Source organism: Hypanus sabinus (genome assembly GCF_030144855.1).
Source record: "Hypanus sabinus isolate sHypSab1 chromosome X2 unlocalized genomic scaffold, sHypSab1.hap1 SUPER_X2_unloc_30, whole genome shotgun sequence".
In the NCBI taxonomy this organism is placed as follows: domain Eukaryota; kingdom Metazoa; phylum Chordata; class Chondrichthyes; order Myliobatiformes; family Dasyatidae; genus Hypanus; species Hypanus sabinus.
Genome location: NW_026779002.1, coordinates 23,094 through 38,760, shown reverse-complemented (window position 1 = coordinate 38,760; position 15,667 = coordinate 23,094). Strand labels below are relative to the sequence as shown.

The 15,667-nt window shown below is 44.9% G+C and overlaps 1 protein-coding gene across 9 annotated transcripts in view; it reads left to right on the top strand.

The window, feature by feature from the left end:
- Positions 1-12,795, top strand: part of LOC132385869 (zinc finger protein 234-like) — a 36,052-nt gene extending 23,257 nt beyond the window's left edge. For 3 of the 9 annotated variants that reach the window (XM_059958111.1, XM_059958107.1, XM_059958110.1), the window contains 2 exons: positions 3,103-3,381; positions 6,488-12,795. In XM_059958111.1, coding sequence (XP_059814094.1) covers positions 6,881-8,065 — 1,185 coding nt within the window. In that variant the 5' untranslated portion in view covers positions 3,103-3,381; positions 6,488-6,880 and the 3' untranslated portion in view covers positions 8,066-12,795. Of the gene's footprint in view, positions 1-1,268; positions 2,342-3,102; positions 3,382-6,487 lie in introns of those variants that run through there. The other 6 variants (XM_059958105.1, XM_059958109.1, XM_059958103.1 and 3 more) reach the window with 4 other exon arrangements.
- Positions 12,796-15,667: the final 2,872 nt, after the last annotated feature.

Below are 15,667 nucleotides of genomic sequence, written 5' to 3'. Positions count from 1 at the left end.
AGGATACTGGTTTACATTGTACATTTCCGCAATGATAACCCCTCAGGAAGCCGGTGGCCATTTGGGACTCTGGGAGGATGGTGGGATACTGGTTTACATTGTACATTTCCGCAATGATAACCCCTCAGTAAGTCAGTGGCCATTTGGGACTCTGGGACGATGGTGGGATACTGGTTTACATTGTACATTTCCACAATGATAACCGCTCAGGAAGCCGGTGGCCATTTGGGCCTCTGGAAGGATGTTGGGATACTTGTTCACGTTGTAGAGTTTATCAATCATAACCCCTTAGGAAGCTGGTGGCCATTTGGGATTCTGGGAGGATAGTAGGATACTGGTTTACATTGTACATTTCCACAATGATAACCCGTCAGGAAGCCGGTGGCCATTTGGGACTCTGGGAGGATGCTGGGATACTGGTTTGCATGATGGAATAACCATTGGAGCAATAATAATACAAACAATCTGATTACGATTCTCGTGCTCATTCGGGTGTCTGAAAAGGAGGAGATATCAGGGTTCTGGCTCCTCATGGGGAATGGACGGGGAAAAGAAAGCCCTGAGATCTGAAGTATTTTCACTTTAAAGACATCATTCACTTCGTAAGTTCTGATGATATTGGATGTCTGTTGTCATGGGACAACAAAGAGGAGGGAATGGGGAAATATGTACTGAACTTTAGATTTTATTGTAAGTATCTGATGAGACAAAATGGAGCTGTACAAACCCCGGAGTGCTGAGCTAGTATATGCGATATATGTAGGTGGGAACAGTAACCTCGTCTCGTTCTTATGTACAGAAGGAATATTTTGTAAACGCTGTGTTTGAGGTCCCCTCCCATCCCTGGTGAGAATGGAGGTGAACTTACCCCCGGCAGGTAATAAAGAATAAAGCTGCTTGATGAAGAAACACTCAGTGTTGGGATTGCGTTCTGTGAGTCTCAGCAGAGAGATACTTGACAGGGGGTTAAGGGTGAAAGGTGGGGAGTTTATGGGGCACATGAGGGGATACCTCTTCACTCAGAGGGTCACAGGAGTGTGAAATGAGCTTCACCCACCCACAAAACGTCTCCCCCCGAATGAGGCGGAGCCCAAATGTCGGGTCCCTCAAATGAGCTGCTGCCAACCGGAGACCGGGGTCTTCGGGCTGGTTTGTTGCCGCCAGAGAACATGATGTGTGCCCCTGGTGATGGACACACTGACGGTAGGTGTCGGCGATTGAAATCCCGTGTTTCCCTGCACCCCCCCCCCCCCACGGATCCAGCCAGTCTCGTTCCCCCTGGGAGATGAAAGAGAAAGTAAATTCATCCGCTTACAACTGGACAATGATGTGTGTTAATTATTTGGACAATGCAGTTCAAACAATTAGTGAGGTTGTGGATGTCACCAAAACCGGTGTGTGGAGAAAGTGAGGGTTGTCTAAGGTTCCAGTGGGATCGAGACCAGTTGGGAAAGTGGGCCGAGGAATTGCAGGTGGATCTTAGCTGTCACTCAGAAACAGTTCTTCAGGGGGTCAAAGACGACTGAGACACGAAAGAGAGCTTTTCTTGGGCTCTGGATTCAAACAGACAAGACTGGTGCACTCGTACCAAGGCAGAATATAAGTTGTTGCTCCGCCACCCTGAGGGTGCAGTCATCAATTAGGAGCAACTTCGCACCATCCTCCACAAGTCTGACTTACCAGTCAGCACGCATTTTAATTCTTCATTCCCAGTCCTGTTCCGCCGTGTCGATCCATGGACTCCTCTTGTGCCAAGATGAGCTCCCATCCCCCCACCCCAGGGTGGTGGAGCAACACATTATATTCCGTCTGGGTACCCTCCAACCTGACGGCATGAACATCGATTTCCCCTCCTGTGAATAAATTACCGTCACCCTCCTCTATGCCCCACTCTGACCTTGTACTTCTCACCTTCCTACATTCCTCCCGGGACCCTCCTCCTGCCCTCTCTCTGGTCCACTCTCCCCTCCTATCAGATTCTTTATTCTCCAGCCCACCCTTTCTTGACCTTCCCCACCCACCCGGCATCAAATTCCAGCTCGCCTCTTCCCCTCCCCCACCATATTTCTATTCTGGCACCTTCCCCTGTGCTTCTCTGCCCTGCAGAAGGCTTTCTGCCAAAAAACGCCGTCTGTTCATAATTTTCTATAGATGCTGCCTGAGGTGCTGAGTTCCTGCAGCGTTTTGTGTGAGTCGCCTTGAATTTCCAGCATTTGCAGACTTTCTCCTGTTAGTTCCAGAAATCGCCGTCCGTGACCAGACGATCACATGCGCATGCGTAAGGTCGCGGTGAGTTTCGCGCGTGCGCACGGTGGACAAAAAGCTCGGAGACTCGCTGCAGGTAGGAGCGGGGATCCGGGCGGATTATCATCGGTACCGGCGTCCGAACCGCGACCGGCCACACCTTTCTTCCCCACCCCGAGTTAGTCCAAGTCCTTACCCCTCTCTCTACGGGGGCTCCGGGGAATTTGCTGCTGAGGAGCGGAGACGCTGGAGCCGTGGCGGATAGATGGGTCTCTTCTTCGTGTAGGTTTCTGGGTAATGAGGCAGCCATTGATGACAGGGCCAGCGTTTTCCCTGTTAGTCCGTAGGCCGTATTTGGAATCGCAGGGGGAGGGAAGGGGAGTAGATGGATCACTCGGGCACCACCGAGCACTGAGGAGCTGACCTTCCAGTCAATGAAAATGTCAATTTTTACTGTATGAAAAGAAGGAAACAAAATCCTTACATCAGCTTTAGTCCTTGTGGAAATCACCTTTGTTCCATCTTGATCTGGACCTTTCTACCTGTGAGAACTTGTTTAGTACCATTCGCTTTGGGTACATAATAATACCAATTACCTTTGGCCTGGTTAACAAGTGACCTGTAGCGTTCTCATCACAAATATGCCACTCTCCAATGAGAACAAGGACTGCCCTCCCCATCATGTTCATTGGCATTGCCGCTGACGGGCTCTCCACCGTCAATCACCTGTGCGGAGGGGCAGAGTAATTTGAAACTCTCCAGGGTTTGCTATGTAACATCACATGCTCTTTGTAGTGCTGCCGTACACGATCAGAACTTGAAATAATACCTATGTTTTCTCTAATTTATTTTTCTCAGAACGTATGGACCGACCATTTGTCTGAAAGTTAAATGTTTAAACAGCCTGAAAACAGCACGGCATCAACAAAACACCAGCTGTGCAGCAGCAAAGGCTGTCTGTGTGGGAACATTTCAGTTACTGCGCAGCTCGGAATAATATGGGACAGAGAATAATACTAATGGAAGGAATCAGACTGAGCTAAGTCACAGATTGAAATTCCCATTCTCACACAGACAGGAAATCTGTTGGGGAATTAGATGGACAGACCAGTTGCCGGCGTCATGAGCAGTTAGAAGGTGAGTTTTTCCCCCAACTTGGGTTGATCCTCGCTGTAACACTGTGATGTCAGAGTTCAGAAAGGAGATTAAAATTATCTCACAATATATCGGCTGTGAAAATTAATCAGATACAGGAGCCGAATGAGGTTGTTTGGCCCATCGAGTCTGCTCATATAACCATATAACCATATAACAATATAACCATATAACAATCACAGCATGGAAACAGGCCATCTTGGCCCTCCTAGTCCGTGCCGAACCCTTAATCTCACCTAGTCCCACCTACCCGCACTCAGCCCATAACCCTCCACTCCTTTCCTATCCATATGCCTATCCAATTTTACCTTAAATGACACAACTGAACTGGCCTCTACTACTTCTACAGGAAGCTCATTCCACACAGCTATCACTCTTTGAGTAAAGAAATACCCCCTCATATTTTCCTTAAACTTCTGCCCCCTAACTCTCAAATCATGTCCTCTAGTTTGAATCTCCCCTACTCTCAATGGAAACAGCCTGTTCACGTCAACTCTATCTATCCCTCTCAAAATTTTAAATACCTCGATCAAATCCCCCCTCAACCTTCTACGCTCCAATGAATAGAGACCTAACTTGTTCAACCTATCTCTGTAACTTAATTGTTGAAACCCTGGTAACATCCTAGTAAATCGCCTCTGCACTCTCTCTAATTTATTGATATCTTTCCTATAATTCGATGACCAGAACTGCACACAATATTCCAAATTTGGCCTTACCAATGCCTTGTACAACTTTAGCATTACATCCCAACTTCTGTACTCAATGCTTTGATTTATAAAGGCCAGCGTTCCAAAAGCCCTCTTCACCACCCTATCTACATGAGACTCCACTTTCAGGGAACTATGCACAGATATTCCTAGATCTCTCTGTTCCTCTGCATTCCTCAATGCCCTACCATTTACTCTGTATGTTCTATTTGGATTATTCCTGCCAAAATGTAGAACCTCACACTTCTCAGCATTAAACTCCATCTGCCAACGTTCAGCCCATTCTTCTAACTGGCATAAATCTCCCTGCAAGCTTTGAAAATCCACCTCATTATCCAAAACACCTCCTACCTTAGTATCATCGGCATACTTACTAATCCAATTTACCTCCCCATCATCCAGATCATTTATGTATATTACAAACAACATTGGGCCCAAAACAGATCCCTGAGGTACCCCGCTAGTCACCGGCCTCCATCCCGATAAACAATTATCCACCACTACTCTCTGGCATCTCCCATCTAGCCACTGTTGAATCCATTTTATTACTCCAGCATTAATTCCTAACGACTGAACCTTCTTAACTAATCTTCCATGTGGAACTTTGTCAAAGGCTTTGCTGAAGTCCATGTAGACTACAGCCACGTAGACTACATCCACTGCTTTACCCTCGTCAACATTCCTCGTTACTTCTTCAAAAAATTCAATAAGATTTGTCACACATGACCTTCCACGCACAAATCCATGCTGGCTACTTCTAATCAAATCCCGTCTATCCAGATAATTATAAATACTATCTCTAAGAATACTTTCCATTAATTTACCCACCACTGATGTCAAACTGACAGGTGTATAATTGCTAGGCTTCCTTCTAGAACCCTTTTTAAACAATGGAACCACATGAGCAATACGCCAATCCTCCGGCACAATCCCCGTTTCCAATGACATATTAAAGATCTCCGTCAGAGCTCCTGCTATTTCTACACAAACTTCCCTCAAGGTCCTGGGGAATATCCTGTCAGGTCCCAGAGATTTATCCACTTTTAAATTTCTTAAAAGCGCCAGTACCTCCACCTCTTTAATTGTCATTGGTTCCATAACTTCCTTACTTGTTTCCCACACCTTAGACAATTCAATATCCTTCTCCTTAGTGAATACCGAAGAGAAGAAATCATTCAAAATCTCTCCCATCTCCTTCGGTTCCACACATAGCTGACCACTCTGATTCTCTAAGGGACCAATTTTATCCCTCACTATCCTCTTGCTTTTAATATAACTGTGGAAACATTTCGGATTTACTTTCACCCTATTTGCCAAACCAACCTCGTATCTTCTTTTAGCTTTTCTAATCTCTTAAGATTCCTTTTACACTCTTTATATTCATCGAGCAATTCCTTTACTCCATGCTGCCTATATCTATTGTAGACATCCCTCTTTTTCTGAACCAAATTTCTAATATCCTTTGAAAACCATGGTGCTCTCAAACCTTTAACCTTTCCTTTCACCCTAACAGGAACATAAAGATTCTGTACCCTCATAATTTCACCCTTAAATGACCTCCATTTCTCTATTACATCCTTCCCATAAAACAACTTGACTCAATCCACTCTCTCTAAATCCCTTTGCATCCCCTCAAAGTTAGCCTTTCTCCAATCAAAAATCTCAACTCTAGGTCCAGTCCTGTCTTTCTCCATAATTATATTGAAGCTAATCCATTTCCATCTCAGCCGCACTCTCCTGCCTTCTCCCCATATCCCTTCCTGCCCTGACTAATCAAGAATCCATCACCCTCTTCCCGAAAATAGACCCAATTACTTGGACTCCAGAGCAACTCATAGCAGCAAATCCCCCAGAGTCACCACGCTCCGGTTAAAGAAATTCCTCCTCACCTCCATTCTGAAAGAACAAAGCTCGATTTTGATGCTGTGTCCTCTGGTTTTGGACTACCCCACTCTTGTCAACATACTCTCCATATCCACTATATCGAGACTTTGCAATGTTCGATAGATTTCAATGAGGGCCCCTTCATTTTTCTGAACTCCAGTGAGTAGAGGCCCTGAGCCATCAAATGTTCTTCATCTGACAAACCTTATAAGTCCTGAAATATTTTTGTAAATTTCCTTTGAACGCTCTGCAATGTAAGTACATCTGTTCTACTTAAGGGGCCTGAATCTGCTCTCAACAGTCCAAGTGAGGCCACATTTTATAAATACTCAACAATACATCCTTGCTTTTATATTCTCCTACTCTTCAACATTATTTCCTCTCTATTGAGAAAACAGTCTGCACTCTCATTGCCTCTAACAAAGTGGATGACCATACACTTCTCTGAATGATGACTTTCATTCATTGATGTCTTTTGTAAATCTTTTTTACAGGTTAGAAATGACAAAAATTGTGTACGGGAATTTTAAACAGAACAACATGTCAGTTTGCTGTCTCTGCCCAGATATTTAAGGAGTTACTAGATATTTAACAATGTATCACTGTTGATCCTTGGAGATGAAGAATTTTGTCATCACAGCTGGAAAAGTGCTTTGTGTCTGAAATTAAGTTTTCTGTTGTAACTCACTGAAATCCACTGGAACCGGGGAACTGAGAACACACCAGCATTTGTTCACTGGAGATCAGTTCTTCAACTACTTTGATTGTGCAAGGGGTTTACTACATCTGATATTTGACTTATGAATTGACAAAGAACTGTGGGAAGGGATTCACTCTTCACTCACTCATCTCACCTGCATGCACAACAGCGAGTTCACACTGATAAGATGTCTTTCACCTGCGCTGATTGTGGGAAGGGATTCACTCGGTCATCCTGCCTACTGACACACCAGCGAGTTCACACTGGTGAGAAGCCATTCACCTGCTCAGACTGTGGGAAGGGATTCACTCAGTCATCGCAACTGCGGAGACACCAGTCACTTCACACTGGGGAGAAGCCATTCGCCTGCTCAGACTGTGGGAAGGGATTCACTTGGTCATCTGAACTGAAGATACATCAGCGAACTCACACTGGAGAGAGGCCATTCACCTGTTCAGACTGTGGGAAAGGGTTTATTCGGTCATCTCAACTGAAGGTACATCAGCGAACTCACACTGGGGAGAGACCGTTCACCTGCTCAGTCTGTGGGAAAGGATTCACTCAGTCTTCTGTACTGAAGGAACATCAGCGAATTCACACCGCAGAGAGGCCATTCACCTGCTCAGACTGTGGGAAAGGATTCACTCATTCATCTGTACTGAAGGTGCATCAGAGAATTCACACTGGGGAGAGGCCGTTCACCTGCTCAGACTGTGGGAAGAAATTCACTGACTCATCCAGGCTACAGGCTCACCAGCGAGTTCATACTGGAGAGAGGCCGTTCACCTGTTCAGACTGTGGGAAGGCATTTACTCGGTCATCTCAAGTGATGGTACATCAGCGGATTCACACTGGGGAGAGGCCATTTTCCTGCTCTGAATGTGGGAAGAGATTTATTCATTTATCTGACCTGCAGGTGCACCAGCGAGTCCACACTGGAGAGAGGCCGTTCACCTGCTCAGACTGTGGGAAGGCATTTACTCGGTCAGTTGAACTGAAGACACATCAGCGAATTCACACTGGGGAGAGGCTGTTCATCTGCTCAGACTGTGGGAAAGGGTTTATTCGGTCATATCAACTGAAGGTGCATCAACGAGTCCACACTGGGGAGAGACCATTCACCTGCTCAGACTGTGGAAGGGGATTTATTCAGTCATCTCGACTGATGATACATCAGCGTATTCACACTGGGGAGAGACCGTACGCCTGTTCTGATTGTGGAAAGAGATTCAGTCAGTCATCCGACTTACAGACACACCGACGAGTCCACACTGGAGAGAGGCCATTCTCCTGCTCCCAATGTGGGAAGAGATTCTCTCAGTCATCCCACCTTGTGATGCACTACCGAGTTCACACTGGGGAAACTGTTTAAACAGGCGACAGGCTACAGGCTGGATATTTCACCATCACAGTTGCTGAATCAAGTTCAAAAGTGACTGTTGGTGCCGAACTCGGCAATTACTGCTGCTGTTTATCAAACCCAGTTCCGCACTCTGGTCACTGGGCGTGGGAGTTATTCCTCAGCGAATGTTCACGTTTAATGGGACTGGAATTTAATGGTTTGGATCTGTGACGCAGAAATCAGTTCTAATTTAAATCCTGTCCACACCTACAGAATCTCCTTTCTCTCCCCAGAATATCATCTCTTATAACTGCCACAAGGGCTAAATTTACACTTCCCTGTTAAGCTTCAGAGTGGACAGTGCTGCCGGCCTTTCTGTTGCTTCCATGCCCCAATGGATCAACTCCCCACCCACTGAGCAGTATCCAACAAGGTGTTCTGCTGTGGAGAATGCCCACAGGACAGCCCTGCACTGTCTTCCTAATGACCCTTACCTCTGCTGGTGGTCACGCTTCTCCTGTCCGAAGCTTGTACTCTGGGTGTGGCCACCTCTTCAGATGTTTCATTGACAGTATCTTCAGGCTCCCGAATGATCCTGAGTACATCCAACTCCCTGAACCAGTCAGTCAGGCGCTGTGATTGGGTGCACTTCCTGCAAATAGTCATCGGCAAACTGTCGGATGTCCAGAGTTCCCACATCTGACTGGAGGAGCATCCCATCCTGACTGCTCTGCACCAAAATACACCACTGTCTGAATGAATTAACATACGCAAGAAAACATCGAACGGGAATGGGGCAATGACAGTGGAAGTAGAGTGTTCAATTACCTGTGTTTTTGCCATGAGGTCGAAGGAATAGAGGCTGCCATTTTGTGAAGCTGTTCTGTCACCCCCATTTTGTGCACTGATTGCTGTGGGATAACCTGATCAGATCAACTGAACACAAGAAGTTACTGGTATTCCCATTGTAAGCCTGAAATCACTCTCACATAATCTGTCTATTATGTACACTGTCAGGTTTTCAGAAGTAATCTCGTTATCTCTGAACCTGAAGTCACTCTGAGATAAAGTGTGTATTACGTACAGTGGCAGTTCTGCAGAAGGAATCTCGATATTTCTGCTGAGAGTCTGAGCGACACAGTTTGTCTGTTTGAAACCATAGTGGAGGAGAACAAAATAAATTGCCTTTGACATGATGTTGTGTAGCCCTTGGACTACATCCAATGGAAATCTGTTAGTCATCAGCCTGATGGACCTCAGCCAACAAGAATGAGATGCGTCCTCTGAACTGATAAGAGTTGTGTCAAATGTTTCAAATCATGCTTGTTTCAAAACAAGTAAAGAGTTTCAAATGCAAAGGTGTGATAACTCCGGAGACTAACTATCACAAGGAAGAACCCCCATGGAAGGGATAGGAGAAGAAATGATCGATCATTTGGATACAGTGGGATCCCCTGTTTCAGTGTTGTGAATTTGAGAAGTGGTCAGGGTGTTTATTAATACAGAGGCAGCAGTGGAATTCATGTTTCAGTTGTTAGCCTGGGGTTTTCATTGTTACTTTGTTGTTTGTGCAGGAAAATTAAAGAGAGAGCTGTAACAATTACGAGTTTCCTGATGAGGTTCCAAACTGATCTCAGTTGATGAACGGTGAACATATTTTCGCGCCCTGGGTGCACTCGGAAAGAAGGAAAAGTGGTCTGGGACCCTGGTGTCGAGTTGACCCACACAGTAGATTAGGATATTAAACTGTGAAAGGGAAAGGACAGGAGGAAGAAACCAGGGATTCAGAGGATTTCAGAGATTACTTTCATCGTTAATTATTAAGGAAATGGTCAAATTATGAGGCGTGGTTAGAAAAGTTTGACAGCCAAGGTTCCGGGACTGTGGAGGAAGAATTGTGGAAAATAGTTCGTGAAAATAAGTTAAAGAAATTACCAGGGATTAAAAATGTTGTAATGTGATGTTTGTTGGATGATCTAATTGAAGTGAAGAGAGAAAAAACTGAAATTGGCAGAGAAATTGTGTAAGTGTAGGGAAGAGTTAGAAATTGTGACGGAGCAGGATCAGGTGAATTTGATCCACATGAGTCAGTTTCAGGCTCAGTGTGAAAGCGTTAACAAGAGAAAATGAGAAAACAGAAGAGGAGGATAAACAGGCGGATACAGAATTAGAGAAAGGAAAAGTCAGGGTCGGGATTTACGGCTGTTACGAATGTCATGAAGAAATTGGCAGCTGAGAAGAAAGGCTGCGCTGATCACAAGTGTTTAAAACAGATGGAAAATCTGCAAAGTGAACTCTCAGCTCGGAGAGGAGTGATATCTGCGAGGACTGACGATGATGGTGATGCAGATTGGGGTGATTTAACGTATGAAGAGACGCTGATGAGGTAATCGTAGCCTTTGGCCTGAGTCAGATATGGTCAGGTAGTGTCCAAATTTCATAGAGTGTTTCAACCCTTAACCTCTACACTGTCCAGCTGGTGGATCAGAAGTCAGGGCCAAGTCACTGCCCATATAACCATATAACAATCACAGCACGGAAACAGGCCATCTTGGCCCTCCTAGTCCGTGCCGAACCCTTAATCTCACCTAGTCCCACCTACCTGCACTCAGCCCATAACCCTCCACTCCTATCCTGTCCATTCCTCCCATCTGTTCCTGACCTCGAGCTCAACCCCTCTCTCCAGCTCCGTACCCAGTATGGGGCTCTTTCTGCTCCCTCCCCCATCCTGCTTCCTTGTTGTTCTTTTCATCAAGGCCCAGCACAGACAGTAGCCTCCATGCTGACCGTGCCGGGAACCCACTACAGTCGATCTCCATGAGGAACAGCCACGTCCGCCACCTTTGTCCCTGCACTCCGGGACTAACAGTGTCAAAGCCAGGATTACTGGGGAAGTGGCCCGCCTCCCAGCAGGTTTTTCCGAGAGTGGGTGCCCCAATGGTACCTGTAGTAATGGAGGGACTGCAGGACACACCAGAGCCGGGGGTGTGGGGCGTGTGTGACACGGTATTCTGACCCTTTGACGTGGCCCAATTGAGTGCTGGAGTGGTGAATGAGATGATTCTCGGAAACTTTTCCAGTGCATTCAGCAGACAGGATAGCTCACGGTTTGTATGAAACGGAGGAAGGGAAGCTAACCCTTCTTTGTCTAACTTCAGCTTTCCCTTCAGCCCTGCCGGAGGAACAGGCACCCTCCCAGGGGACACGGGGTGATGTTCAGAAGGCACCATTAGAAGCTGCTGGACTAATAGAGGTGACAGTGGGGGTTTTGCATAACTGCAGACAGTGAAAAGGAAGGAACCTTCTATATTTGTGATGAGGTTGTGGCCGGTTTTCTCGAATGTTTTTGGTCCTACTTTGGATACGCAGAATTTGACGCCGTGACAGAGTAGGAACTGGCCGAGGAACTTGGTATCGCACAGTACCGAGGAAAGCAGAAGGGTGTGTGAAATGATTGATCCATTCAAATCCCACACATGCTGAAGCATGGGCTCTCAGAAGGATGATGCGAATGAGGGAAAGTGAGTGAGGGAGAAAGGTACTGAGGAGGATAAGGGGAAACAGGGTTCGAAAACGACCCGATAACAGAACAAAGTTTGCAGTGGCAGAATGAAGGGAGAAGGGGGTGGGGATGGCCAATCAGGATGAGCTCAACAACGCCACCTAATGGCTGAGTAGTCAAAGACGTGGTTGGAATATCTACGTTCCCCCTGTTGTGAATACTGGATCCACAAAGAAATGATGCAATTCTGGACACGAAGTTTATTTTGGCATTGATTGCCCACAACCCAGGTGGGTTGGGACTTGTCAGCATGTAACGATGGCCTATTGCCCCAAGAAGGTCAATTGTGTTAATATAATGCCCATGGTGCTGACGAAAAGCCACGACTTGAATCCAGAGTTACCTACGGGGTCTCCAAGTTACATGTGTGTTCACCACATGGTCGGATGATGCAGCTGGACCCCTTGTTGAAACTAAAGTAGGAATCCGCCCCATAAAATTTCTTGTAGATGATAATAAGGTAGATGGCGTTGTGGAAAGCTTGTTTCAAAGCTTGCGGAGTGATTTCGGTCAGTTAGAAGAGTGGGCTGAACGATGGCAGATGGAGTTTAATGCTGATAAGTGTGAGATCCTATATTTGGGTAGGAATAATCCAAATAGGACATAAATGATAAATGGCAGGACATTGAGGAATGCAGTAGAACCTGTAGAACCAAGGAATAATGGTGCATAGTTCGCTGAAGGTGGAATCTCATGTGGATCGGGTGGTGAAGAAAGCTTTTGGTATGCTGGCCTTTATAAATCAGAGCATTGAGTAATGTTAAAATTGTGCAATGCATTAGTAAGGCCGAATTTGGAGCATTGTGTACAGTTCTGGTCTCCGAATTATAGGAAAGAAATCAACAAAATAGACAGAGAACAGAGCATATTTATTAGAATGTTACCTGGGTTTCAGCACCTTATTTACACGGAAAGGTTGAACAAGTTACGTCTTTATTCTTTGGAGCAGGGGTCAGCAACCTTTACCACTGAAAGAGCCACTTGGACCCGTTTCCCACAGAAAAGAAACTACTGGGAGCCGCAAAACCCGTTTGACATTTAAAATGAAATAACACTGCATACAAAGTTTTGTTTTGCCTTTATGCTATGTATAAACAAACTATAATGTGTTGCATTTATGAAATTGATGAACTCCTGCAGAGAAAACGAAATTACATTTCTGCATGCAACAAAAACATTTTGAACTCCGAAAAAAAGACGTTGGGTTGAAGGTTACTTTTAAGTAAAATACTCAACGTCTATTTGAGTCCTTCTTGTATTTATGAAAAACGCCAAACTTAAATTTGCCGCCAGCAGCAAACCAAAAATAACGTCAGCCAGCTGTCAACCTGAAAAATAAAAGGACTATTTCACTGAACAATGAAAACATATGAATATACGTAAAATAATAGGCAATTAAAATATTTATCATACTTGTTCAGGTTGACTCACACCTGACAATGCAGTCGTATTCAGTAGAGATGAATCGATGCTTAGGGGAGTGACCGGGAAGGATAATGTGTTTTTTTCCTCTCTGAACTCACAAAAGCGTTTCCCAAACGATGTTTGCATTGCGATGATTGCAGAATGTAAATACTCCGAATTTATCATGTCGTGACCTTGTTTGAACTCTCTCAAATTGGGGAAGTGAGACAATGTGCCTTTCTGTAAATCTCTGGCAAGCAACGTCAACTTGCGCTCGAATGCCAAAACATCCTCCAACATGTGCAGGGCTGTACGTCCTTTCCCCTGAAGAGCTGTGTTCAGCGTGTTCAGGTGCGCTGTCATGTCTACCATGAAGTGTAGCTTTTCCAGCCACTCTGGCTGTTCCAGCTCAGGAAAGTTGAGCCCTTTGCTGCCCAGGAAAGTTTTCACTTCTTCCAGACACGCGACAAAGCGTTTCAGCACCTTCCCTCTGGACAGCCAGCGATAAAAACACGTTGTAGCGGTGTCAGTAAACTGCAGTCAAAGATAGCTTTATTCGAACTAAACAGCCTTGCTTTTAAGCCTCCCTCAACCCACCCCCCATGGGCGCGGATGCTGCAAAAGACACGTACTCACAAACCCCCGTAGGCTATCTCCCTCAGCCTGAACACTGGCTAATTGTGAGCCGGTTCGGATGTGTCAGGAAATGGGTCGCCACAACGTCTTATTTAGATTGTACAAGATCACCATAATCTTCAAATTTAGAATTACATTTCAAAAACTAACAAACTAACATAAAATACATTTTAATTAAATACTGACCATGTAGCGGTGTGCTACACGCAGCGCTAAAATTACGACACGGAGTCGGTAACTGCAGTCGTAGGAAAAAACTTTATTCGAAAACTTCAGCCTCACTTTTAAGCCTCCCTCAACCTGCCCCCCATGGCGCAGAGGCTCCAAAGCTCTGTGCTCGCAAACCCCCGTAGACTATCTAATTGTGAGTCGGTTCAGATGTGCCAGGAAAAGGGTCGCCACAACCAATTATTTCCCAAAGCAACAGGGAGCCGCAGCACAGACGTAAAAGAGCCACATGTGGCTCCGGAGCCGCGGGTTGCCGACCCCCACTTTGGAGCATAGAGGTTTGAGTGGGGACTTGATAGAGGTATTTAAAATTATGAGGGGGATAGATAGAGGTGACGAGGATAGGCTTTTTCCATTGAGAGTAAGGGGGATTCAAACAAGAGGACATGATTTGAGAGTTAAGGGACAAAAGTTTAAGGGTAACACTAGGGGGTATTTCTTTACTCAGAGAGTGGTAGCTGTGTGGAATGAGCTTCCTGTAGAAGTAGAAATAGTAGTGTATATATATACATATGGTTAATAATGCAGGAGAGTCTCGAACCACCCTAAATTGGCTTTTAATGCAACACATTGGGAAACAGAAGATGCAGTTATTATGAATGAATTTACGTGACACTCACGTGTGTGGGAGTACCGTTGATATACATTCGAAACTTTGAGATTTTTTAATATATTTAATCTTGTAATGTGCTCAATAGACCCTGCATTATCCCAGATTGCTTTGCTGTATGCTAACTGAGGACGTGGAAGGAGGCGTGTGACTTTGGCTTCGAAGGACAAAAAATAAGATGATCAAAGTAAATATGTTATTATGACCTGAATTCACTTTTGTGTTGAAAATGCATTTTTGTGTCAGTCTCCCACGCAGCTGTATCCACCCCCACCCCCACGTTTCTTTGTAACGTGTGAAAGTGCACTGTTTATTTTAAGTTTTGCAATTATTCTGTGGAACGAAACAGCTGTGGGATTGGGGACAATGTTTCTGTTGCGTTTTTATTTGTTTTTCTGCATTTCGTGCGGAAGAGGAGTTGTTGATGTTTTTTTCTTGGTTTCGAGGCTATATGGTGAAGAAGAATCACAGGATTGTGTACTGCATACATATTCTGATAATAAATATAATGAAATGAAGGAATGAAAGAATGATACAAACATGGATTTTTGTACTGTCTTGTGTGTGTGAGAGAGAGAGAGTGTTTGTGTGTGTGTGTGTGTGTGTGTGTGTGTGTGTGTGTGTGTGGGTGGGTGCGCGCGCGCGTGCGTGTGTGTTTCGTTGTGTTTCCTTATTTGTTTTCCATGTAATTGATATTAAGGACACCCGAATTCCACACTGGCAATGTGAAATCCTGGTTGAGCAGATGGAAATCCGTGCATCTGTATTCAGAGATAGATGCCTACATTTCAGGAGAAAGTTACTCATTGGTGTACCGTTACGTTTGGGAATTTGAAATTAACTATTTTGTTAAGACTGGAATAATTTGAGAGCAATCCTAAAAATTGCTTAACTAACAAGATATTTTTCTTTTATAGAACAGAAAAGATGTTCAAGACTTTTGACAACTTGGTTAGAGTCCCCCAAACACAAACTAATCCAAGAGTTCATACTCTCGAGGAGAATGATAATAGTAGGTGATTCAATACAATTTGACAAGCTACAATGACATAATTTACTTCAGTATAATGTTTCTCAATTGGCTCCATTGAAGTACATATTTAGAGTGGGAGAATATTGAATTGATAAGAAACCACTGAAGGTTCAGTCACCTTTGTTGGGACAAACTAATTCACACAAACAGTCCAAACAT